The 27711-nt window shown below is 45.2% G+C and overlaps 1 protein-coding gene across 1 annotated transcript in view; it reads right to left on the reverse strand.

Moving 5' to 3' along the window:
• Positions 1-10518: 10518 nt before the first annotated feature.
• Positions 10519-27711, reverse strand: part of CUL5 (cullin 5) — a 94002-nt gene continuing 76809 nt past the window's right edge. The window contains exons 15-19 of the mRNA XM_073583002.1: positions 20968-21143; positions 19549-19710; positions 19337-19455; positions 16595-16718; positions 10519-15396 (exon numbers count right to left, since the gene is read on the reverse strand). Of these exons, the coding sequence (XP_073439103.1) occupies positions 15202-15396; positions 16595-16718; positions 19337-19455; positions 19549-19710; positions 20968-21143 (776 nt within the window). The 3' untranslated portion in view covers positions 10519-15201. The remainder of the gene's footprint in view (positions 15397-16594; positions 16719-19336; positions 19456-19548; positions 19711-20967; positions 21144-27711) is intronic.

The following is a 27711-nucleotide window of genomic DNA, read 5'->3' on the forward strand; positions in this document are numbered from 1 at the left end:
TCTCCTGTGTTCCCTAGTATCCTGCACCCTCCAGTCACACAGTCTCGTATCTCCTGTGAGCCGGCCGCCTGGTGCCAGCAGTCGTGGTATCGTATCCCCTGGGGCTTGCTCCTGACACTCCCTGTATAGGGGGTGGTCCTCACTAGGCTAGCTCGCCCTGGGAGGGTTGGTGCCGCGACCCAGAGGGTCCACTCCAGGAGTCGCTAACACTCTAACAGAAGGTCAATGGACACAGGTGGCTGAATTGAAGGAATTGCTTCATCACCCATTTACCGTGACTAAAAAATTACAAGCTGAGGATTTAACTCCTGGCATTTTCATAAGGGAGTGGAAGAACTTGCTATTTTGCCTGTCCCAAAGAGGAGGTTTAATCACAGATGGCATTTCTGCTTCAATGAAACGGAGAGAGACATAGCTATTGGAAGATAAAATTTTTCTGGCAGCTGTTTATGTGGACCCAAGTCATCGTATACTGCTTGATGATCAACAGCTTACTAAAGGAAAAGAAGCTCTGACTGAGATAGCAGTTAGTATGAGTGGCCTACAGGAGGACTGCCAGGCGCAAGAGGACTTGGGTGCTGGCAGTGCTACTGCTGCCATATCTTCATCCTCATCAGATGAGGAGTTTGACCTTGACAAGTATTTGGATGACATGGAGCAGGCAAAGCGTTGCCGCAAGGAAAAAGATTTCACTCCGTCTCCTATAGCAAGTAGATTGACCATATTTCAGCAAAATGTTTCACTTGCTCTCAAAGAAATAGAAAAATTCAACCTTTCATCAAAACTGCATGAGGCAATTCCTTTATACCCGGAAATTGTTAGAGATGTTGCCCATGTGGTTACGGCTTTGCCTCCAACCCAAGTTACTGTAGAGAGGTTGTTCTCTGGCCTTAAAATTATTAGGTCAGATTTGAGGTCATCTATGAAGGAGGATCCAATGGAGGCAATTGTATGTCTTAGAACAAATTTATGGACTGCACAAATGTTATTTAGTATGTTTTTTTGTTGAAAACTGTTTTTTGCCACTTACATACAGTAATGGCCAAAAGTTTAGAGAATGACACAAATATTATATTTTCACATGATCTGCTGCCCTCTGGTTTTTATGTGTTTGTCAGATGTTTTTATCACATACAGAAATATAATTGCAATCATATTATGAGTAACAAAAGGTTATATTGACAGTTAGAATGAGTTAATGCAGCAAGTCAATATTTGCAGTGTTGACCCTTCTTCTTCAGGACCTCAGCAATTCTCCCTGGCATGCTCTCAATCAACCACATGCTGTGGGCTGGAAAGACGCGCCACATGTCCATTTACGCAGGGAAGCCTGAGGCATCCCTGCACACATATTGGAGATGGGATTTCATAAAATCCCCTCCACTATGCTGTAACATCTGGACGCTGCAGATGTACGCAGCATACGACCTGCAGCATTTAATGACCATGGAAATATACCCTTACAAATGTTCTTTACAATCTTTGTTCTGCTCGGTTTGAACTTTTTAGTTGATAGTGGAAACTTTGTAACTTTTTTTTTTTGTCTATGAAATAAGTCACTCATGAAACACAGATGGTATAAACTGACCAAACACTCATGAAAATCACTGTTTTGTTTAACCCCTTAGCGACAGAGCCAGTTTGCAGCTTAATGACCAGGCCAATTTTTACAATTCTGACCACTGTCCCTTTATGAGGTTATAACTCTGGAACGCTTTAATGGATCCTGCTGATTCTGAGATTGTTTTTTCGTGACATATTGTACTTCATGTTAGTGGTAAAATTTCTTCGATAAGTCTTGTTTATTTATGAAAAAAACAGAAATATGGCAAAAAATTTTAAAACTTTGCAATTTTAAAGCTTTAAATTTTTATGCCCTTAAATCAGAGAGATGTGTCACATAAATTTCTTAATAAATAACATTTCCCACATGTCTACTTTACATCAGCACAATTTTGGAAGCAAAATTTTTTTTTGTTAGGAAGTTATAAGGGTTAAAAGTTGACCAGCGATTTCTCATTTTTACAACAAAATTTACAAAGCCATTTTTTTTAGGGACCACATCATATTTAGTCATTTTGAGGGGTGTACATGACAGAAAATACCCAAAAGTGGCACCATTCTAAAAACTAGACCCCTCAAGGTGCTCAAAACCACATTCAAGAAGTTTATTAACCCTTTAAGTGCTTCACAGGAACGAAAGCAATGTGGATGGAAAAAATTAACATTTAACTTTTTTTTGGAAAAAAAATTACTTCAGAACCAATTTTTTTTATTTTCACAAGTGTTAAAAGAGAAAATCAACCACAAAATTTGTTGTACAATTTCTCCTGAATACGCCCATACCCCATATGTGGGGGTAAACCCCTTTTTCAGCACACGGCAGAGCTCGCAAGGGATGGAGCACAGTTTGACTTTTTCAACGCAGAATTGGCTGGAATTAAGATTGGATGCCATGTTGCGTTCGGAGAGCCCTTAATGTGCCTAAACAGTGGAAAACTCCAACAAGTGACCCCATTTTGGAAACTAGACCCATTAAGGAACTTATCTAGATGTGTGGTGAGCACTTTGAACCTTCAAGTGCTTCACAGAAGTTTATAACGTAGAGCCGTGAAAATAAGAAATCCATTTTTTTTTTCCACAAAAATGATCTTTTCGCCCCCAAATTTTTATTTTTACAAGGGTAACAGGAGAAATCATACCCCCACAGTTATTATGCGATTTGTCCTGAGTACGCTGATACCCCATATGTGGGGAGGAACCACTGTTTGGGTGCATGGGAGAGCTTGGAAGGGAAGGAGTGCCATTTTGGAATGCAGACTTTGATGGAATGGTCTGCGGGCATCATGTTGCGTTTGCAGAGCCCCTGATGGGCCTAAACAGTGGAAACCCCCCACAAGTGACCCCATTTTGGAAATTAGACCCCCTAAGGAACTTATCTAGATGTGTGGTGAGCACTTTGAACCCCCAAGCGCGTCACAGAAGTTTATAAACGCAGAGCCGTGAAAATAAAAAGTCTTTTTTATTTCCACAAAAGTGATTTTTAGACCCCAATTTTTAGACCCCCAAAGTTGGTAAATAGTGGAAACCCCTCAATTCTTGCTCCAACCCTAACCCCAACACACCCCTAACCCTAATCCCAACCCTAATCCCAATTCTAACCCTAATCCTAGTTCGCCCTAACCCTAGCCCAACCCTAGCCCTTGCCCAACCCTAACCCTTGCCCAACCCTTATGGAAAACTGAAAAAAAAAATATTTTTTTTATTTCATTATGTGTGCCTATATAAGGGGGTGATAAACGGGGGGGTTATGTACTATTTTTATTATTTTGATCACTATGATCGTTTATCATAGTGATCAAAATAATGAATGGAATCTGCCAGCCGGAGCCAGCAGATTCCCGGCGGGCGCACTGCGCATGCGCCCGCCATTTTCAAGATGGCGGCGCCCATCGGATGACGCCGGCGGGCGCGGGACCACCGGGAGGGGACGGAGGACAAGGGAGAGGTACCGGGAGGGGACCGGGGGGATCGGGGACCCTATTTCTCTATCCTCTGATGTGCGATCACATCAGAGGAAAGAGAAATTAAATGTAAAATCGCAGCTTTTTTTTTTTTTTTGCGGTCGCCGTTATAGGGTTAATAACGGCGATCGCAAAAGCGGGGGTTGGTAAAAACCGACCGATTCATGTTCTCTGGGGTCTCGGCTACCCCTGGCAGCCGAGACCCCGGAGAAAATCCGACACTGGGGGGCGCTATTCACTTAAATCACAGCGCCGTGAATTAACGGCACTGTGGTTTAAGTACCCTTAATTACCGCCGTTAAAAGGCGTATCGGCGGTCGTTAAGGGGTTAATGTACAGAATGTAAAAAAAATGATGTCTGGATCAGGTCTTATGTGTCACTTGTCCAACAGTCACAGTAATAGAACAGACCGAAATGTTCGGATCAGCTGCAGGTCTCGACTCAAATTTACTGGCATCATAAAGTTACTAGCCTCATGTATGCCTAAAAGTCTGCAGAGTTCAGGTTAGGAGAGTCGTGGACATTGTGATCAGTATTTAGACTTACCTTAAGGTTGGCTTCCCACAACGATGTTTTGAAACTCTTCTTTTTTCTGCCATCTGCCGTTATTGGAACATTAGGACGCTACCATAAAAAGTAGATGGTTGGCCGGACGTGTTGAAACATGGATTTTTGTGATAATTCACCGTAAAATCCTTTTTTCCGAGACGCTCATTGGGGCACACAGATACTGTGGGTGTATGCTTCTGCCGCTAGGAGGCTGACACTAAGTGAAAAAAAGAGGTTAGCTCCTCCTCCGTCGTATACACTCTCGCCCCTATTGCGGGCAGAACTCAGTTTGGTGCCAAAGCAGTAGGAGGACAACAAAATCAGCCTTAATACAGGTACAACATGTCCAGAAAAGGACCACCCTTATATCACATAAATAAATGCGTATTAACTAAACAGAAACAGAGCCAACTGGCTAATAGGGTGGATGCTGTGTCCCCCAATGAGCGTCTCGGAGAAAAGGATATTACGGTGAGTTATCACAAAAATCCATGCTTCTCCTTCGCCTCATTGGGGGACACAGGTACTGTAGGATGTCCTAAAGCAGTCCCTGGGTGGGAGATTGACTCACCGATCCAAGCTATATGCACCTTGTTTAAAAGGTACGCCACCGCTGCTTGGAGAATCCTTCTACCCAGGCTCGCATCCGCCGGAGGCCTGAGCATGGATGTTATTATGTTTGGCAAATGTGTGCAGGCTGGACCAGGTTGCTGCCTTTCAAACCTGTTCCATTGAAGCCTGGTGCTGAAGCGCCTAAAAGGCGCCCACTGCCCAGGTAGAGTGCGCTCCGATATCTGCTGGAATCGGCGTGCCTCTAATGCGGTAGGACTCCTGAATCCATCTGGCTATGGTCGATTTTGAGGCAGCGAGTCCCTTCCTGCGCCCTTCGGGGAGCACGAACAGCGTGTCTGACTGACGATAGGGTGCCATCTGCGACACGTACCTCCGGAGGGCTCTTACCAGGTCTAACGTGTGAAGAGCCTTTTCCACAAGGCGCACCGGTGCTGGACAAAATGAAGGCAAAACAACATCTTCATTAATGTGAAAAGAGGACACGACTTTTGGCAGAAAAGGAGGGGCTGGTCTGAGGACCACCTTATCCTTATGGAAAGTGAGGAACGGAGCTCGGCAGGATAGGGCCACCAGCTCTGAAGCCCGCCTTATGGAAGTGATGGCCACAAGGAACACCACTTTCCTGGAAAGGTACCTCAAAGAGATATCCTGAAGCGGTTCAAATGGAGCTTCTGCAGAACACTTAGGACCATGTTAAGGTCCCAGGCATCCATAGGCGCCTTATAGGGAGGTACCAAGTGGGAGACTCCCTTAATGAAAAGTCTTCACCTGCAAATTGGTAGCAATTCTGCGCTGGAACAGGATGGATAAGGCCGATATTTGTCTCCTGAGGGAACCTGGGGCAAAGCCCGAGTCTAATGCTCTACCGACTGAGCTATCTGGGCACTCTAAGCCCGACTGGAGAAAAGCCAAGATGTTGGGGATCGAGAATCCCAGCGGGGAAACACCGCGGCGTCGACACCAAGCAAAGAACACCTTCCAGGTGTGGTGGTAAATTTGTGCTGAAGCAGGCTTCTGGGCGCTAATCATTGTAGCGACCACCTCGCTCCCGAACCCTGCCTGGGTTAGAATCCAAGATTCAACGACCATGCCGTCAAACACAGGGTCCCTGAATTCGGGTGGCAAATCGGCCCTTGAGACAGTAGATCTGGTCGCTATGGCAGGCGCCAAGGAACGTCGGCGAGCAGCTGCATTAGATCTGCGTCCCATGCTCGACGGGGCCAGCAGGATCGTCGGCACCCCTTCCGTCTTGATCTTTTTGATGACTCTCGGAAGTAGTAGCAGCGGAGGAAATAGATATGGGAGGCGAAATTGGTGCCATGGCAGAACCCACGTGTCCACCACGAATGCCTGCGGGTCCCTGGCCTGAGCGACATATGTGGGCACCTTGGCATTCACTCTGGAAGCCATCAGGTCCACATCCGGAGCTTCCCACAGTTGACAAAGCTGCTGAAAAGCTTCGGGATGTAGAGACCACTCTCCGGATGCAAGACCCTGCCGGCTGAGAAAGTCTGCCACCCAATTTTCCATGCCCCGGAATGTGGACAGCCGAAATCACTGAGTGGTTTGCTTCGGCCCACTGAAGCATGGTTGCTCTGCTGCGGGTGCCCCCTTGATGATTTATGTAAGCCACCACCGTGGTGTTGTCCGATTGAATCCAGACGGGGCGGCCTGCTAGAAAGTGAAGAAACTTCTGCAGAGCCAGCCGAATTGTTCGTATCTCCAATAAGTTGATCGGGAGGCGTGCCTCCTGTGGCGACCACCGTTCCTGGGCTGTGTGGTGGCGAAACACCGCTCCCCCACCAAGGAGTCTGGCGTCGGTTGTCATTACCAACCAATGATCTGGGGGGAAAGGTTTCCCCTGGGCCAGAGAGGAACTGGTTATCCACCATCTGAGCGACTGCCTGACTTGAGAGGACAGTCGGCACAGCCGATCGAGCGTGAAAGGATTCTTGTCCCAGGCGGACAAGAGGGCGTGCTTCAGGGGGCGAAGGTGGAACTGGGCAACAGGTATCGCTTTCATTGCTGCCACCATTTTCCCTAGAATCCTCATCCTGCATCAGATGGTATGATGGACTGGTTGGTGAAGTGTCCGGACTCCCTGCCGGAGAGCTAGCGCCTTTTCCTGAGGGAGAATTACCAACCCTCGGCAAGTGTCGAAGATCATTCCTAGGAAGGAGATCCTCTGAGCTGGCACAAGGGATGACTTCTTTGCATTGCCAACCATCCTAAGCGGGCAAGAGTATCTAGCGTGATATTGACATTTTCCTCGCATGCCCGTATTGACGGGCCCTTGACCAAGAGGTCGTCCAGATAAGGCAAGACGACTATGCCTCGAGAATGCAGTGTGGCCATGACAACTGCCATAACCTTTGTGAACACTCTGGGAGCCGTGGCTAGCCCGAGGGGTAGCGCTACGAACTGAAAATGTTGATCGCCGATGGTGAAGCGTAGAAACCTCTGATGAGGAGGAAAAATGGGAATATGCAGATATGCGCCCTGGATGTCTATTGAGGCCAAGTATTCTCACTGCTCCATGGCAGATATGACTGAACAGAGACTCCATCCAGAAATGTCTGATCCTGATGAATTTGTTCAGAAGCTTCAGGTCCAAAACAAGCCTGACAGACCCCTGAGGTCTTTCGTGTTCCGGCACTGGAACAATGACTCCGTTGTGCTGGAGCGATTTGATGGCTCCCAATAGAGCCCTTGCCTGGGTATCCACCCTGGGAAGCCGGGAAGAAAAAACCATCATGGAAGATATCTGACAAAATTCTATTCTGTAACCCGAGGCCACCAATTCCTTTCCCCATGCGTCGTGAGCGACATTGACCCAGACGTAGTGAAACCAGTGTAGGCGGCCGCCCACCTTGCCGGTGTTGTCTGGTAAAGGCCTCGAGTCATTTGGCCGACGATCTTTGGGATCTGGATCCCCTCGATCTGGGCTGCTGAGTATGCATTCTCCCCAATGGGTTGGCTCTATATGAGACCTGCCGCTCCCTATCCTGGTTATCCTGAGGCGGCGGAATTGGCCGCTGTAGTCCTCCCGGGGTTGCGAAAGGCCCGAAAACGTGCCTGAAAACGGGTGACGAAAAAGCGTTTTGAGCTTTTGTTGAGGGAGAAACCCGCTCTTTCCTCCTGTGGAGTCGGAGATAAGTTGATCCAACTTCTCCCCAAATAGGTGGCCGCACTGATAAGGCAGGGAAGTCAAGGACTTCTTAGAAGTAGAATCGGCTCGCCATGTCCTTAACCATAGGGCTCTTCTGATAGAAATTGCATTAGCGGCAGCAAGTGCTGAGCAATTGTCCGCATCCAAAAACGCATTGATTACATAGTCTCCGGCCATCGCCATCTGACCTGCGACCTCCGAAATCTCTGCAGGTAGAGCCTGTTCCTGCGCAACCTTGTTTAATGTTTCGGCCCATATCATAGCCTTGGCTACCCAAGTTGCTGCGAATGAGGGAGCGAGCGCTGACCCTGACGCCTCATATACTGAGCGAGCTAAGCTCTCTATAAGGCGATCCGTGGGATCCTTAATTGAGGAAACACTAGGGACGGATAGCAGGGTCTTAGTGGCTAGGCGCAAAACCGGAGGATCCCCAACGGGGATTCCATCCATCTTTTACAGAGGTCAGGAGCAAACGGATACCTTGTTTCGAGTGCCTTTTGACCCGAGAAACGCCTGTCTGGACGTTCTCTGTGCCGCTGCACTATGTCCTCAAACTCCGGGTGAGAGGAAAAAATTCTGTGTGGGCGCTTCACTTGCTTAAATGCCACTTCATGCCCCGTAGCCGCTGCGTGATGCTGGAGAATCCAGGTCAAGGGGCTCGACTGAGTCACATTCTGAGGTCTGCTCGCTTTCAACCACTGGTGACAGGGAGCGAGAAGCAGAACTTACGGATGCCAAGGTACCGGATGGACTGGGCGACACTGTGTGGATTCGTTTCCCTCGGGTCTGCCTGGAGTGAGCGGCCCCTGCAGGCGAGGGACTCTTGTGAGGTGGAGGTCCCCTCTAAGGCCGGCGAGCCACTGTCCCTGCCCCCATCTGAGGCCTGAAGGGACTCAATTGCATGAACTGTGACAGTGGTAGGACCCACTCTGGGGGGCTTGGCACACTGGTCGCGGTTGCAGGGGAGGACGGACACTGAGGTTCTGTTAGGCATCGGGTTGAGGGCGCTGTACCGCGGGAATCCCGAGCCTTGTCCTCTGTGGTCTGTCCACACCAGTATTGTGGGTTCGGTCGCAAGGGAGGGCTCCTGGGCACGTTTGGAGTCGCCGGCTTTGCATAATCGCCTGCTCTGTGCCTGCGGAAACGCAGCCCAACAAGAGATGCATGCTGCTTCTTCAGACATGCTGTATCTGTCCACTGCTGGGGATAGGGGGAAGGAGGTAGCGCCTCGCTTTCCCTGTGGTCTCCCGGGCAGCACTTACCCTAGTCTTGTGCCCCCCCATTCCTGGACGCCTCCGCACAAAAATCGCGTGCCACCAGCCATGGGGCGGACCGCCAGCATATAAACCGGTCCAGGGGCGGTATATCCGGGTCTGCGGCCTAGCCGCGCTCCGAAGCCAGGGACTAAATTTATGCCCCGCCACCCAGGTCTGGGAGGCAGGCCGCTGGAAGTGATGCCCAGCCCGGAGGCGGAACTTCCGGTCGCGGCCTAGCTTCGGCTAAAGCCGCGGCCTCAATTTATCCCCTGCCCGTTGATGGTTTGGGGAAATCGGACCATTTCAATAGGATCCGTTGCCCCTGTCTCATCTTCATAGACGGTAAAAATAAAATAAAAAAAGGTCTGGGGAAAAAGGCCCAGATATGTCCCACGGTGCGGGAGAGGATACGTGGAGACGATATTCAGCACGTGCTCGCCCGTTGATAGTTTGGGGAGATTGGACCCTTTTAATAGGGTCCGTCGCCCCTGTCTCATCTTCATGGAAAAAAAAAAAAAAAGTCTGGAGCAAAACCAGATGTGTGTGCCTCCATGGACACTAAGCAAAAATCTAAGTTTCGCCCGCAATAAGGGCAAGGGTGTATACAACGGAGGAGGAGCTAACCTCTTTTTTTCACTTAGTGTCAGCCTCCTAACGGCAGAAGCATACACCCACAGCACCTGTGTCCCCCAATGAGGCAAAGGAGAAATCTTCCAATGAGTATGGCCATTAGTGACAGGACTGCTTTTGGATGCCACAGTGCTGACTTGACAATGTGTATCATAAGGAAGAACAAGATATTCCCCATCTCTGTTGGCCGTCATTAAAGCATGGTACTTAGACATGAGTGACATTAAATGTACGACCTTCAGTATGTGATCAATTGGTGCCCGACTCTTAGATTCCCCATCAATTAGCGTAAAGGAGGCCACAAATGTCCAGCATCGCTCTTCTCAATGCGTCTGAGTTTGGTAGGTCACTCACTTTAATTGAGCCAAGCTGCTAAAGACAAAAGGGTGCCATAAAAACAGTCTATGTGTTTCCAGCATAAGGTGAGCCCAGTGGAGAACTTCGTGTCTTATCTTCTAGAAGACATTCATGATAGGGCAGTGCCTAAAATTGGGGTTAAAAAAATGGGGTTAAAAAGCTGTTAAAAAAATGTATACCTTGATAATTATGACAAGCGAGTGGCTGAAAAACACATGGCAGCAGCAAAACCCTGATGGCACACAAGTGGCCTAATTGTAGGATGTTTCTCTTGGCCACCCACCTAGGCCACAAGGTGACATAACTAGTACTCTAGAGATGCGCAAGCATTCCCTGAACTCCCAATAGTAAGTGTTCAATGAGTAGAGATGTAGAGAATGGTCTGATCATGGTCTGATGTTACACATATGGTCACTGTACGATCTGATAATAAAAATGCATTTGCACATGATACAAAGCTTTTATGCACCTCAAGGTTTTTATTGTACAGCTTAAAAGTTAATAAAACTGAAGGGTAACATGAAAAAGACTGGACATAATCTCGCCATTTACATACACATGATCACATTCACCCTTGTATTGTGTTGTGTACAAGTTTACCTTCGTTCGGTGCTTTGTACATTCAGATTGCGATGTGTGCGGACATCGGGCAAGTAGGGATTAGGACTGACGGGTAGGAGGTAGGTCCACTAAGCACCCTTTTAAATGAGCTGATAATTGTCCACATTTGCTCTCAATAATCCGCCCGTGTAAACAAGACGGTGATTACCAGTTAAACAACTGTCTGTCGGGTGATAAAACCATTTATTCTAGTGTCTAAATAGTTATTGGCTGAATTTTTTTCTGTGAAAGCAGGAGAAGTGCTGCCGAGAACATTGCAGTAATAATCGTTCCGGCCCCATTGGTTTTCGTTGGCTCGTTTTTAAAAAAAAAAATGCAGGCGTCGATAGTGGAACATTGTAATTTCCGGGGAAAAAAAAGGGGAGTCTAAATAGGTCTTAAAGGGGTTGTGAAAACAAGACACGGTAGGTGACAACTTATTGATTGGTGTGGAGTGTGACCAAGGGGACCTGCAATAAATAGGTGAAAGGGGCCAATTTTATCTCTATGAGTGGCAGTGCACACGCCCGACAGCTGCTCCATTCATTCCCAATACAGCTGCTGAGCGGTGCGCTCTGCTATTTCTGGCAGCCACACAGAATGAGTGGAGCGGCGATCAAATATCCAACCGGTATAAAAGCGCCCCATCAGAAATAAACATTTCCTGTTCTGTCAATCGGTGTGCGTCCCAGCTGACCGAATACCAACCCAATGAAGAATTAAAAATGTTTTCACTGGACAACGTCTTATCTAGTCACACCAGTTATCATCAGTGAGTTGTTTTTGCGTGCTGTTATCTATAACAATTTGTTTTTTTCTTTAGACACTCTTTGTTCAAACCTATAGATTTCTATATGGAGAACGACCAGAATAATGGACTGGACCCTGTACTGGAGGATGGAATCTCAACGGTAAAGAATCCGAAAACCAATGAAGATTAGTAGAGATACTGCGGAAATGCCTTGTGGAATAGCCAAGGACAGGATCACCTCCCATACTATTTGATAAGGAAAGTCATCCCCACGGCTCCACATGAGAAAAAGGCTTTGCTAATTTCAGTGGAGCGCATCCGCTCTCATTGGCACTGCACATGTCACCTCTTGCATCTATCACTGACGCTGACATTTACAGTACTGAAGTGGACAATTTCCATACTCCAGTCCTATAGCTACAGTGATGCAGCTCAGATATGACCCAGAGAGAGACAGGGTTCAGACGGCCACATTTTACAGACCGCCACAAGTCTCGAGATAAAATTGCAGATTCAGACATATATGAGGTTGGAAGATCAAGCCAGTAGACTTATGAAAAATAGCGGTCTTAGCCCGGCCCAAGAAAATTCAACGTTCATTGTATAGATGTTACTATGCACCAGATACCTGCTCACAATAGAGGTCAATAAAGAATTAAGTTTCCTTTATGACGGTGGTTTGCTCCAGCTGTGAACATAGCCTAAGGGTTCTTTTATAACGGCAGATAAGCTGCCCAATCAAATCCGGATCACCGACAGAGGAAGTCGTTGGCATGTCTTCTACATGTGGTAATCATTCTGCCAGTGGTATGGGGAGGAACAATCGGCACAACGACCCTATTTATTGGCAGCTGAAGGAACGTTCCTAAAACTACTCTTACTTACAAAATGCGTAAAACTGAAGAGAACGACTGTCTCCTCGCAGTCTACATCGGCAAAGGCTCTTATGTGAGTGTCGATCCGCTAATTATATTGTAAGCTCGCGGCTCGTTATCGGAAGAAATCTTCCCGTGTAATAGGACCTTACATGTGGGGCTTGTGCTACCGACAAATATGATGATATTTTATGCCTGCATAGAATATGCAAACAGCCTATGAACTAGATCGTTCGTCAGCTGGTCGCCGGGATATTTACATGGGCGATTCACGGGAACGTGCATTTCCATCAACCTTTATTCTGCAGAAAAATGGACCTTTAGTCATTCGTGTCTTTGGATGTCTGGTGATGACCAATGTATTACAATGCCTATCGATTGTAGTGGGAAGCTCAATTAGCAAGCACTAAAGCTGTTCTCACACATTCGTGGACGGACTGCGTTTTCCGGAGCGGTCACAGGTCGTCATTCTGACTGACACTCAATATACCACTAATGTGGCTGCCGAGATCTGGGCAAACTTTACACGGCCGGGACCGAAAACGGTCTGTACACCTTCATTTAACATAAAAATATACCTCCTGCTCTTGAGAAGCTACATGGCCTGATAGGTTCATGGACAGAAAAAAAAGACTTATTTTGGGAATAACTATGCAGAAGTAATACTATATAAAAATATCTGGTGCAAATATTTAATTTATTTAGATATACATCCTAGAGCTGATTGTGTTGGCTTTGTGAAAATTATGATTATGTACAAACACGCACGCACACACATATATATACACACACACATACATATGTACAATATATATACAGGCACGTGCATATATATATACACACACGTGTGTGAGTTTATGGGAAAAGTTAATACACAAAATATATGTCTGGATGCATAAGAGCGCATCTAGACATATGTATATACAAATGCATACATGTACAATACAGTCTTTACGATGGCAGTCTCTGCTGTAAGAGGCCTTCAACAATAGGTGACATTTTCATATTAAAACGGGAGAAAGTGCCAATGACTTTTTAATGTGTATTTTTTTGCTACCAGGCTCTGTTCACAGCACGATGTTGTAGGTACACGTTGGGAGTATTCCTTGGCATGCCACTGTATTACCATACGTCAGCCACATTAAAAACATATCTTTTTTATTTTTTCAACGTCCCTTTGATTAGGAAAGCGCTGTAGACTTTGCTGTCCTATAAAATGTATGGTGAAAGCGAGCACATGCCCAAAGTGCACTCTTTTAGCATATGCCGGGTGCAGAGGACATATGGACATGTCAATGGTTTGCTTCGAGGAAGTCCCGAGAAGCATGTAACCAAAAACGACATGCCCAGAGCCTTACAGGTCAGCATGAAACTTCTGTATTCATGTTTTTCAGTTTTAATCGAACATTCTGAATCAACTACTGGCATGAAACGACAGGGAGGTCCAAAGCCCAGATCACGTGCATGATCATCGGTTTTCGGTACCAGGTCAGTCATTCGATTGCACACTGGTGACATGCAATAGGGTCCGTTGGGTGTCCATCTTTTTGACGAGAAGACTAGAGTTGCAATACCGCATTATTCTTACTATCAAACATGCCTTAATCTGCTACAGAGAATCAAGATCGAGCCTTTCTTTGGCTAAGCTCACATAAGGGCATTTTCAGTCCAGGCGCACAACGGATAACATATGGACCACACATGGGCAGATGTAAACCCATGGGCAAGGGCACATTGGCTATTTTTGACACAGACCCAGGTCCAAGTGAAAAAAAAAAAAAAAAATGGCAGCATGCGCCAGTCTGGTCCGATTTACTGTTGAACTAGTGCAGGCAGCTCTTGCACCGATCGGCTGTGTGGACAAACACGTGGAGCAGCGGATGTGACCGGTCTGAGAAATTCAAAGCCCGTGTGAACTTAGCCATAAGTGAATCATTTACACTTTTATACTGGCTCCTTGCATTGACCAGACCTTAAAAAGAAAAGACAAAAAACAGTTTTTGAAGAGGACCAACCAGCTTTCCCGACTGGGTCTCACCAACAGAATACCAATTCTGGAGTACCCCGCTTTAGATCTCTGTATTGTCCTGTTTCGCTGTTATTTCTCCTGGAAATAAATGAATAAAGTCACGAATGGATGTTACCATTCCCAATAAAGTGTGAGTTTCTGCACAGCCCAATACTGTCAGCATTGAGTGGACAGTTGCAGAAACACAAGTGCAATGGTGATGCCCATATTTCCAGGAGGAATAATAAAGGGATGACACAGTACATCTAATTATGCAGGATTATCAGGTTTATAAAGAAATAAGAGCAATAAGTAAACCAAAAGTGCCGGGAGAGCAGACAGAACCAATAATAATACGAACCTCTCCAAAATGAATGATGGGTATAAAGGAGTCACGAAAGTTGTGCAAGAGAAAAAAAAAAAAAAACAGCGATTAAATTAATGCAATGTTTTGTTATGAAAGTGCGATTTTTGGGGCAATTTTTGAATTTTTTTTTTTTAGTTCTTTTTCTTCCTTCCTTTAAAGTCTAACAGTAACAGCAATAATCAGTGCATTATGAAATGTGATAATCCCGTCCCGTGGGCAGGAAAAGAAAAAATTAGGAAAAAACTGAACACTAAAGCTTCATGGTAGGACAAAAAAAAAAAAAAATTACCGTACTCTACAAGCTCACAAGTTCTTCCAAAACGACTTTCCATTAAAACAGCATGCTGGTAAAATCGATGTGAAAGATGCTGTCATGCTGGCAGAATGGCACTGGCAATAGAGTTTCGTCCTTTAGTAATGTAAGGCAGGGGGGCTGTCATATTTATGCAATACAAAAGTCCACAGTCCGTTTGCTTTTAGCATAAATATTCGAGTTGGCCTGCTCCAGCACTCACGTCATCCAGATATGTTAGGCGGGAGATCATGCCATGTATATGAACGTGTTGATATCGGACTCGTCTCTTCGGATGTATTTGTGTTCTATAAGCCATTCAATTTGTTCTTTTATCATTTTTTTCTGTGGCAAAAACATGTTTTTCAAAATTTCTACAAGTTCTGTCTGGAGCTGGGCGTTCGTGATTTTCTTCCTCATCTTCATGATTTGAATAATGGCCTCCTAAAGGAAAAAAAAAAGAAAAAGGGAACATCTTTTAGGAAAACTCACTCGTAGGAACAGGGACCGAGGCACAGTACTGCCACTGATCGGGGGGCTCTGCAGAGACTGAAAACACCGTCCCATTTATCGAAATCCACTTTGGCAACTCTTTCACAAGTCCATCAGAGTATGGAGTCTTACTGGGAATGCTCCACTTAGTGAAGGTCAATGTTCAACACTTCAAAGGGATTGTTTGCTACTTTTAAAAAGTTTCTTGAAAGAATACAGAAAAGTAGAAAACAAAAAAAAACACACCCATATTTGCTTGCTTACAAGACTTCCATTCTGCTGCTGGCATCATCATCTGGTGCCCACAACAGCTAACTAGCAGCCACTGCAGAGAGCCAGGACACCGGCAAGAGGTAGAAACGGAAGGAAATACTTTCCTACTGGACCAGTGCCATGTTTTTTTTTTTTTGTTTTTTTTTTAACTTTTGCAAAACCCCAAACCAATGAGAAACAGTTTCAAAATGTGTGACCCCTCAAAAGAGCTTTGCGATATGACTAATGTGCCTAGTCATAGGACCGAACATTCATTTACGTGGTAGCCACCTCCACTTGGAGCTAGCACTAATGAAAAATTCTAGCAAAAATTTGCATTTGAAATGTAGTCATTTTTTTTTGTTCATTTTTACAAAAGTTTTTTTTTTTCTAAACGCTTTTATCACTTCTCCGCAAGATATGAGATAAATGTATGATCAGAGGGGTTTGGCAACTGGGAGATTGAACCAATCCAAGTCCCCTGTCAACAGAGCAGTAGTGCGCTTACAAGACCAATGCTATGGCTCCATTCCCACAGTGGACTTTGGCACCCCCGTTCTTGGGACTGCTGGACATTGCAGTGGTTGGACCCTTACATGTTTTCCAATTAGTTATGATAGGGTATATAACTTACTGATCGCTGGGACCCCTCCAATCCTAAGAATGGGGCTCTGCAAAGCTCCATCTGAATATAGCAGAGGTCGAGCATGCACACCTCTGCCACACTCCTTTTCTAAAGCGCTGCTGGAGAAAGTCCAGCGCTGCAGACAACTGGTCACTAGTGAGAGATGACCGCTGTGCAACATACACAGGGATGAAGATACATTTTCCAGGGAGTATTTAGTAATGGAACATTGTCTAGAAATAATTAGACCGATGATGTGCTGCCCACACGTACCTGTGTCCTCAGTATTCGTAGCTGCACAATGCCTTCATTTTCTTCCTCCCTCATCCTTTCGGTTGTCAGCTGTAAACGGCCGATCAGATTGATCTTTCCTCGCTTCTGAACTTTTCCATTTTTTCTGCAAAAAAAAAAAAAAAAAGACAAGTCAGGTTGTACAAAGTGGACAGTCGAGAGGATAGACGAATAGTGTGCGGGTCAGATTGTGAGACTGATACTTACAGCAGATTATAGGCGGCCATGCATATTGGGCGAGTCATCAAGTTTGGCGTAGCACACAATCATTTGCAGGAGTAGAAGTCGCCAAACTCATTAAATAGCGCATGCCGCTTAATGATCTTAGCGCCTCTACTAAGTGCAATGCGCTACGCCAAAAATGGTTCATCAGGCAATGACTGGAACAGCATTTTCCAGCGCACAAAAACTAGCAGGCGTAAACTACCGTAATTAAAACATCCGTGAAACGCCAACAATCACTAATTTTTTAAAACTTTTACGCCAATTTGGTGGTGTAAAAGCTTTGATGAATGGGCCACAGAGTATTTAGGAATAGGTTGATGGTGTAAAAATCATTGAAAACTCGTCACTACGCCAATGCAGCCCCGCATATTTTACTCAATATTGAACACATTGAATCACATCGGGTGAAGGACTAACAATATTTTTGGAAAGCCCATATCACATAGCCATTCTTTCTGCCAAAAATAGGATTTTGGGTACTGACTGTAAAATCTCTTTTCTCAGCGCCTTCATTAGGTGATATAGGAAGCCATGGGTGTATGCGGCTGCCACCAGGAGGCTGACACTACGCAAAAACTGTTAGCTCCTCCCCAGCAGTGTACAATCGTTAACTGCATTTAAGCAGTCCCAAGGGTGAGCAAAAGGACAATACCCTCAAGTCTGAGCTCAGGCCACTGAGGCTTGCAGGACCCTTCTACCGAGGTTTGCATCCAACGAGGCCTAGGTGTGAACCCTGTAAAAAAAACTTTGTGAAGGTATGAATGGAAGCTTTGTAAAACTGGCAGGCTGACTCATGTTGGTGGGCGGCCTATGTTGCTCCCACTGAGCGAGCAAAGACCCCAAGTGGATGCGCTCTGTCCCTAATCCAATAAACATCCAGAATGACAGAACAGATCCAGCGGGCATTGGTAGATCAGGAAGCAGGGAGGAAATTAAGACCAGAGAGTCCGCCTGTCTGAAGGGTGCCATCCTTCAGTGTCAGAGAGCATTTCTGGGGATAGAGAGCAGCCCCCAGGTGACAAAACTTACCAAGGTGCTGGAGCCTGTGACCCTGGAGAACAGCTAGGAACAGTGGTTCAGCAGACCTGGGCAGTGAGCTGCTGAGTCTGAAGCAGCCAGAAAGCCTGCAGTGGTTGACCGTGAGCCAAAGAGTAGAAGGTGGTGGTACTGGGAAGAATCATAGTAGGTGGCATCAGAAAGCGTGAGCTGAGTTCCCCCGCTTTTGAATGAAAAAAAGCACCCTGATAGGCCGAGAGCAGTGGGTGGTGAGAGAGCCAGCACACGCAATTGGCCTGGCTACCGGAGAAAGCCTAGGCGAAAGCCGGTGACTACATTTATAAAGCGTGGGCGCTGCTGGAACCATAGCTGATCTTGGAGGGGAAGACAAGGAGTGAATAGGGCGAAAAACTAGTAAAAGAAAACAAAGTATTAAGAAACCACAGCAAGCTCACCAACCAAGTCAGAAGGTGCACAGAACTTCGTCTTGATGGGATGAGATGTCTAGAAAAAAAAATGGTGATGATGTTCCAGCTCCTTAAAAATCTTCATACTTTATTGATCCACCATGGAAATACAGCAATAAAACTCCTTAGAAAAGGTGAACCTCAGGGGTTAAAGCTACGCGTTTCGATCTGGAACAGATCTTTATCACAGGTTTGATTAGGAGTTTTATGGCTGCATTTCCATGTTGGATCAATAAAGTATGAAGATTTTTAAGGAGCTGGAACAACATCACCATTTTTTCAGGGTGAAAAACTACCAGGGAAGGAAAAGCTAGGAAATGTTTGTTTGTTTTTTTTAGGGAAAAAAAAAAAAAAGCTGTGTGTGCATGAGATATCTGAAATCTCATAGCTTTTACTCAAGAGCTACATGTGGTTCGTGGGTCCGTGATATGTGGCCTGCGGCTGTCTGCCAACATTGTGTATTACCACCAGGTGTAGCACGCAGCTATTAAGAGTAGCTCTCTAGATGGTGACTTTTGTGTGCAGCCTTGCACAGAAGAGCAGATCTGAATGGGGTAAGATAGGAAAGCCTAGAGCTTGGCATACCTGCCTTAGTGCGATTTCAGTGGAAACGCTTTGGCTGTCATTAAACTGGTAATGGGGGCTCGGGGTATCACTAATGTAAGTGGGACAGGAGCTGGATGTGGCTCGCGACCCTCCGGCCTAAAGGGTCACAAATGTCCGATTGCTGGAGCATTACAAATCACAAGAATGGGGGTATTGAGCCCCTCTCTGTTCCTTCTATATGATCAGCCATGCACCCCGGCACCACATTAATTGTTTCTACAGCTGATGGAAACATGGGCCACTGTGCTTGTTTTATTGCCGCTCTGGTGAAACTACAGCTCCCTACACGACCAGTGGAAATACAAGTTGTCAATCAATTTGCAGACATTTGGTGACAGTCAGACATTAGCAGCTGATATAACCCTATGTGATTATTTTCTGAAATAGAAACAGCAGCAAAAAACAAGAGAATCGGCTATAAAGTACTTACATTAAGCTGAACTCCTGGTTCACAGAAAATAAGGTGCCTTCAGCGAAGTCTTTTGGGGAGTTTACTTGCGGTTCATATGACAGAACTTGCCTTTTCAATTTAGGAAATGCTACTAGAGACTAAATACAGAGGAAATTGTTAATATTAGCTTTGTCAGAACGTACAAACAGAATGCTAACAACATACAGAAAGCCACAAGAACAAGAACATACCCACAGGGTCCTCCGCAGCTCGGCATCGGGCAATTCCGTTGCCAATTTAAGATTTTCAAAGCTTATTTTTTCTTTAGGTCTTTGATTCCAGGCAAACAAAACTGCGAGCTGAAATGTGGTGACCTCCAGGTCGTACTGACCCACTTCATTCTTAAATGTGATCTACAAAGTGGAATAAATGGATAATTAGGGGCATCACAACATGTCATGACACAGTGCATCAATATTTATAAGAAGAGTTTAAGACGGGCTGTCCAATAAGTAGTCTGTATATAAATAAAAAAAAAAAACTTCCAATATACTAACCATTAAAGGGACTGTCCAATACATTGATATTGATGACCTGGAAATGTCATCAATATCAGACCGGTGGTGGTGGTCTGACATCCAGCACCGCCACTGATCTGCTGTCATCTGTCAGTTCTGTAACAAAGCTGCATTCGCTGATTTGTGGGCGCTGTGGAGAACTGCAGCTCAGCTTCAAGAGTCGCTGGAGCAGATAACAGCTGACTGTTGTAGTTAAGGCCCCGTCATATACAGCGATATCGCCAGCGAGATCGCTGATTTTGTGACGCCACAGCGATGTCGCCACGCCAGCAATATCGCTGTGTGTGACGGGGATCAGCGATAGGCCCCCCTGCTGGGTATTGCTGATCGTGCAGGATCGTCTTGGGCCGTTTTTTGATCGTTGGTCTCCCGCTGGCCAGCACGCATCGCTGCGTGTGACAGTGGGAGAGCAACGATCAGCGACACTGCACGCTGGTTTCCAATGTAAACAGCGGGTATCCAGGAGCCGCGCAGCTCTTGGATACCCGCTGTTTACATTGGAAACCAGCTTGCTCGCTGGTCCTGATGGCTGGTGAGTCTGTCTATGTGACAGTTCACCAGCGAACAGCTAACTATGTCCCAGCGATCCCATCCACGTCGGATCGTAGGTGGGATCGCTGGGACATCGAAGCGTGTAACGGGGTCCTTACACAGATATCGGACCCCCACTGATCTGATACTGATAACGTCATCAATATCCAAATAGTGGAAAAAGCCCCATTAAAACCCCCCTGTTCTAAGCTGCCACTCACTGGCTGGCTTGTGCATGGAGTCGGCCACACTAATATCACATTCATAGAGGAGACATCAGGTAGTCACATTATCCAATTGCTTACGGCCTTTGTGAAAGGTGCACAATTTTACTGATATTTTTAATGAAAAAAGTTTTTTTTTTTCTAAATTTTATGTGTTTTTGCAAGTTTAGGTAATGGCCAATTCTGAAACAACTCTTCATGTCATTTAGCAGCAGGATAGCCCAGAGCTGTATCCAGAGGCAGCACAAACCCGGTGACAGTTCCATTTATATATACATTCGGGAAGCGCCAGTCAAGAGGACACCCAGATGCCAGATCTCCTACCGCTCGTACGTACAATGCCATTAGACATCAGATGGTGCCAGTGCAGTTTTCTACCGCTGTGGTTCTTCTTATAGAATTCCTCTACTTCAGGAATAAGGTCTTCCAGTTCAGTGGGTAAAGAAACAAATACTTTTTCAGAACTTCTCGACCAAGCACCAGCATTCAAAATTTTAATATTCACAGAATCAGCTGAAAGAAAAAAAATTACAATCATCATGAAAAAAATCAACTGCACTATGAAACAATTTTCGACATGTAATGTTCCCACCTCAAAGGTTTTAATTGGTGGAAGCTGATGCCGAAACCCTAATGAAGTGGGAGGACTGTTGTGCCCCCTTTGATAAGATGGGGCTCTCACAAGCCCATTTTCAGGTGACCGCACCTCTCCAAGTAGAGTTAAAGGGTTCGGCAGAGATGTGCAGATCTAGTGAGATTGAAATTCATAAAACTGTGCAGATTTTACTGACGTGTTCGATTTGCATAAAAATTTATGCTCAACAAACAATGTTTATTATGCTCTGGGGTCTGGCGAGATCCTATATCTTAATTAATGTGAGGCCTCCTTCACACATCAGTGTCTCCAGTACGTCTGGTGTTTACACACACACACAAACATTTAATACCTATGGGAGTGTCCGTGTGACCCACATGTGGACATGTCCATTTTTTTCCCGGTACCACGGATGTCAATATGTCCCGCACAAGTGTGTGTCATTCCCATGACATGTACTGGAATTAAATGCTCTGGCGGCTGGGAAAAGCAGTGAAGTCTATGCTATTCCCGGGTGCTAACCGAAACTGACATCATCCTGACCTACGATCAGTGAGACTAGGTGATGCTGATAACAGCTGTAGTCAACACCCAGCGCGCCTGGGAATAGCATTAGGGTTGATCGAATAGCTTTGGATAAGAGCTTATCCGAATAGCTACAGCGCTTACCGAATAGCTGCATCAGAAACCTGGGACACCTGGAGCACACCCAGCTCTCCATACATGTGTTGTGATAGTGAAACAGCCGCTACATATGCAGCTTCGGCGCCGAACAGCCGATCATCAGGAGCTCTCAAGGTATCCGGGTTCCTGATGCCGCTATTCGGTAAGCGCTATAGCTCTTCAGACAAGCTCTTATCCGAAGCTATTCGATCAACCCTAAATAGCATGCAATAATTAAATTAAAAAAAAAAAAAATATCGTTCTGGCGTCCCCCCTATATTTTAAAACCAGTGGAAATAAAGAAGACAGTATAGGCTTCTATTATCGGGTTGGGAAGGTCCATGATTATTGGCACGTCCCAGTCTAAAAATACAAGCACGCAGCCTCCACAGAAATGGTGCATCCATTACATGTGACAATTCTGGCGATGAGCTTCGGCTCTTCCCAATTGCCCTGGTATTTGGCAATCAGGGTAATTGTTTTGGGGTTGGCTGTGTAAAGTCTGCTGACATCAAGCCCAGGGGTTAGTAATGGAGAGGCGTCTATCCGGGGGCTGGCTGGCACTTTTCAGCCTGGGGGGCAATCACAAGGCAGTGGCCCTCCAGTTGCGGTGCTTTTGCCCTGCTTATCTCTCGCCGCTGCATTAACCTCTTCCCGACCGCCCACAGTAGATAAACGTTGGCGCTTGCTGGGCTTTGTGCAGCGCCGACGTTTATCTACTGTCGGCGGTTTTGTGCCCCCCGGGACCCCCACGTACCTTATAATGCAGGGATCCCGGCGCACAATGCATGCTGGGACCCCTGACCTCATCGAGACCTGATTGGTTCAGGTCCTGAAGACGTCAGATCACAGCAGCCAATGAGAGAGCTCGCTAGGAAAAGTTTGTTGTAGCAAGAAACTTTCCCAGCGATCTGCCTTATAAAAATGCTGTTTCTCCTCAGAGCTCCTGTCAGTGAGAGATTTGAGGAGAAACAGCGTTACAAGTGCTGCTGGCAACAGCTGTGCCAGGCAGCAATTGTGCTATAAAGTGAAAAAAACAATAAAAAACCCAGATAAGGCAGGTTAGGGCTAGTAACAGTTAGGGTTACTGTTAGGTTAAAGTTAGGGTTACGTCAGTCAGTCACGTGACGTCAGTCACGACACGTCAGTCACGTCACGTCAGTCACGACACGTCAGTCACGACACGTCAGTCACGACACGTCAGTCACGACACGTCAGTCACGACACGTCAGTCACGACACGTCAGTCAGTCACGTCACGTCAGTCACGTCACGTCACGTCAGTCACGTCAGTCACGTCACGTCAGTCAGTCAGGTCACGTCAGTCAGTCACGTCACGTCAGTCAGTCACGTCACATCAGTCACTCACGTCACCTCAGAGTTTTCTATTTCTGGAAAAAAAAATAAAAACTAATAAAATGGCCCGTCCGTATTATAGTACAGAGGAAGCTTATGCACTGTTATGTTCTGACAGTGAAGAAAGCGCAGTGTCAGATGGCGATGTGGATTTCGAGGGCTTTAGTAGCAGCGACAGTGATAGCTCAGAAATGAGCAGTGATTCTGGTCCATCTTCACACACAAGGACCAGTACAACAAGAAGGACAAATAGTGCTTCTGGAGAAACGTCTCCAACTCAGGGAACAATGCCCAGTACTAGCGCTGTCCCTAGTGCTCGTGAATTGGCGCACGTCAGTGTCCCAGGGGCTTTGCCTCTTGATGTAGCATTTCCCAGATGGGAGGCTTCGGATTCGGCTACTCCATTCATCCCTAATTTTAATGCCATTCCTGGTATAAATGTGGAGGTGGAAAATTTTGGACCAATTAATTTTTTTAATTTGTTTATGACAGATAGCTTGCTAGAGCATATTGTCCTACAAACAAATTTATATGCGTCCCAATTCATCAGCCAGAATCCACGATCCTATTATGCTAGGTAAAATTTATGGACACCAACTAATGTCTTAGAAATGAAAAAATTTTTAGGACTTACATTCGCTATGGGGCTTGTAAAAAAAAAATGAGCATTCGGTCCTATTGGTCCAACCGCCCTGTTCAAGCCACCCCTATGTTTTCTGCAGTTCTTCCTAGGACCCGTTATGAAATGCTCATGAGGTTTTGGCATTTTAACGACAATAGTCAATCCCTGCCCAGAGATGCCTCAGAACATGACAGACTATTCAAAATCAGACCCATCATCAAAGACTTAACAGAAAAGTTCTTGAGGCTCTACACCCCAACAGAAAACATTTCCATTGATGAGTCCCTTGTAAAATTCAAAGGAAGACTGCACCTCAAGCAATTTATTCCTTCTAAGAGAGCAAGGTTCGGAATAAAGCTCTATAAAATGTGCGAGAGTTCAACCGGATACACAGCTGCTTTTCGCATTTATGAGGGGAAAGATAGCCAACTAAACCCACCAGGATGCCCTACTTATCTGGGGACATCTGGAAAAATTGTTTGGGAGCTGATAACTCCATTTTTACAAAAAGGCTATATGTATGTTGACAACTACTACACCAGCATACCCCTATTTAAAAGTCTGGTGGACCATAACATAGGGGCTTGTGGGACCATTCGCAAAAACCGTCAGGGGTTTCCACAATCGTTGGTCAACGAAAAGTTCCGAAAGGGGCAGTCAGGGGCTTTACGCAATGGAGAGCTGCTTGCCCTTAAGTATAAGGATAAAAAAGATATTTTTATCCTGAGCTCGATCCACACAGATGCCACAAAGGCCATTGCAGACCATCAGGGATCCACTACTCCAAAACCTGTGTCTGTCATTGACTACAACAAATATATGGGGGGTGTGGACCTTGCAGATCAGGTTCTACAGCCATACCAGGTATCAAGAAAATCATATACCTGGTATAAGAAGTTAGTCATTTATTTGTTTCAGGTGGCCACATATAATTCCTTTGTGTTGTACAGAAAAGCCGGAAATACAGATACTTTCCTTGATTATCAGGAAAAGGTCATTGAACATCTTGTTTTTGAAAATTTTGTCCCCGCCAATCCTTTAGAATCTGAAGATGTTAGAAGACTCACTGAGCGACATTTTATTGCACTCATTCCAGCAACTGAAACAAGAAAGAACCCCCAGAGAAGATGTCGTGTATGTTCCAAGAGAGGAATGAGGCATGATACCCACTATTATTGCCCACAATGCCCATCATTGCCAGCCTTATGCCTCCATGACTGCTTTAAAATCTTCCATACAGAACCACGTTTTTAAACTTTTTTGACTTTCAATGCAGTCACTTTTGGGGGCTTATGCTGTTCTGGCACCTCAGGGGCTCTGACAATGTGACATGACATCCTCAAAACATTCCAGCAAAATCTGAACTCCAATATGGCGCTCCTTCCCTTCCAAGCTCTGACATGCGCCCAAACAGTGGTTTACCCCACATATGGGGGGTGTCATCATACTCATGACAAATTGCACAACAACTGTTGGGGTCTAATTTCTCTGGTTACCCTTTGGAAAAAAAATTGAGGGCGAAAAGGTAATTTTTTGTGGAAAAAATATGATTTTTTTATTTTCACGGCTCTTCGTTATTAACTTCTGTGTAGCACTTGGGCGTTCAAAGTGTCCACTACGCATCTAGATAAGTTCCATGGGGGGGTCTAGGTTCCAAAATGGGGTCACTTATTGGGGGTTTCCACTGTTTAGGCACGTCAAGGGCTCTGACAATGTGACAGGTCACCCACAAACAATTCCAGCAAAATCTGCTCTCCAATATGGCACTCCTCCCCTTCCAAGCTCTGCCGTGCGCCCAAACAGTAGTATTCTCCCACATATGGGGTATCGGCATGCTCAGGAGAAATTGCTCAACAAATTGTATGGAGCAATTTCTCATGTTACCCTTATGAAAATGCAAAATATGAAGCTAAAAATTTATTTGTGAAAAATGTTGCTTTTTTTTTATTTCCACGGCTCTATGTTATAAACTTCTGTGAAGCACCTGTGGGTTCAAGGTGCTCAATACACATCTAGATAAGTTCCCTAAGGGGTCTAGTTTCCAAAATGGGGTCACTTATTGGGGGTTTCCACTGTTTAGGCACGTCAAGGGCTCTGACAATGTGACAGGTCACCCACAAACAATTCCAGCAAAATCTGCTCTCCAATATGGCACTCCTCCCCTTCCAAGCTCTGCCATGCGCCCAAACAGTAGTATTCTCCCACATATGGGGTATCGGCATGCTCAGGAGAAATTGCTCAACAAATTGTATGGAGCAATTTCTCCTGTTACCCTTATAAAAATGCAAAATATGAAGCTAAAACAATTTATATGTGAAAAATGTTGCTTTTTTTTATTTCCACGGCTCTATGTTATAAACTTCTGTGAAGCACCTGTGGGTTCAAGGTGCTCAATACACATCTAGATAAGTTCCCTAAGGGGGTCTAGTTTCCAAAATGGGGTCACTTGTTGGGGGTTTCCACTATTTAGGCATGTCAGGGGCTCTCCAAACGCAACATGGTGTCCGCTATCGATTCCAGGTAATTTTGCATTCCAAAAGTCAAGTGGTGCTCCTTCCCTTTCAAGCCCTGCCATGCGCCCAAACAGTAGTATTCTCCCACATATGGGGTATCGGCATGCTCAGGAGAAATTACTCAACAAATTGTATGGAGCAATTTCTCCTGTTACCCTTATGAAAATGCAAAATATGAAGCTAAAACAATTTGTGAAAAATGTTGCTTTTTTTATTTCCACGGCTCTATGTTATAAACTTCTGTGAAGCACCTGTGGGTTCAAGGTGCTCAATACACATCTAGATAAGTTCCCTAAGGGGTCTAGTTTCCAAAATGGGGTCACTTATTGGGGGTTTCCACTGTTTAGGCATGTCAGGGGCTCTCCAAATGCAACATGGTGTCCGCTATCGATTCCAGCCAATTTTGCATTCCAAAAGTCAAGTGGTGCTCCTTCCCTTTTAATCTCTGCTGTGCGCCCAAACAGTATTATTCTCTCACATATGGGGTATCGGCATGCTCAGGAGAAATTGAAAAGCAAAATGTATAGACCATTTTCTTCTGTTACCCTTGCAAAAGTAAAGAAAAAAAAGTCTAAAGGAAAATTTTTGTGAAAGAAAAGGAAATGTTTATTTTTCCCTCCACATTCCATTCATTCCTGTGAAGCACCTGAAGGGTTAATAAACTTCTTGAATGTGGTTTTGAGTACCTTGAGGGGTGCAGTTTTTAGAATGGTGTCACTTTTGGGTATTTTCTGTCATATACTGACCCCCCAAACTCACTTCAAGTGTGAGGTGGTCCCTAAAAAAAATGGTTTTGCAAATTTTGTTGTAAAAATGAGAAATCGCTGGTCAACTTTTAACTCTTATAACTTCCTAACAAAAAAAAATTTTGATTCCAAAATTGTGCAGATGTAAAGTAGACATGTGGGAAATATTATGTATTAACTATTTTGTGCGATATAACTCTCTGATCTAAGGGCATAAAATTAAAAATTTGAAAATTGCAAAATTTTCAAATTTTCACCAAATTTTCATATTTTTAACAAATAAACGCAAGTCATAGCAAAGAAATTTTACCACTGTCATGAAGTACAATATATCACGAGAAAATAATGTCAGAATCAGCAGGATCCGTTGAAGCGTTCTAGAGTTATGACCTCATAAAGTGACACTGGTCAGAATTGAAAAAATTTGCCCGGTCACGAAGGCAAAAACAGGCTCGGGTGCGAAGGGGTTAAAGAAGCAGAGATAACAGGCTTTAAAAACAGGGTGGTACATAGATATGGGAACAGAACGGAGCTAGCTGCTTATATATGGAAGCAGAACCAAGCTTAGGGCCACGTCACACATAGAA

This window comes from Dendrobates tinctorius, unplaced genomic scaffold (assembly GCF_039654945.1).
Source record: "Dendrobates tinctorius isolate UK_male_01 unplaced genomic scaffold, ASM3965494v1 ptg000075l, whole genome shotgun sequence".
NCBI classification, from domain to species: Eukaryota; Metazoa; Chordata; class Amphibia; order Anura; family Dendrobatidae; genus Dendrobates; species Dendrobates tinctorius.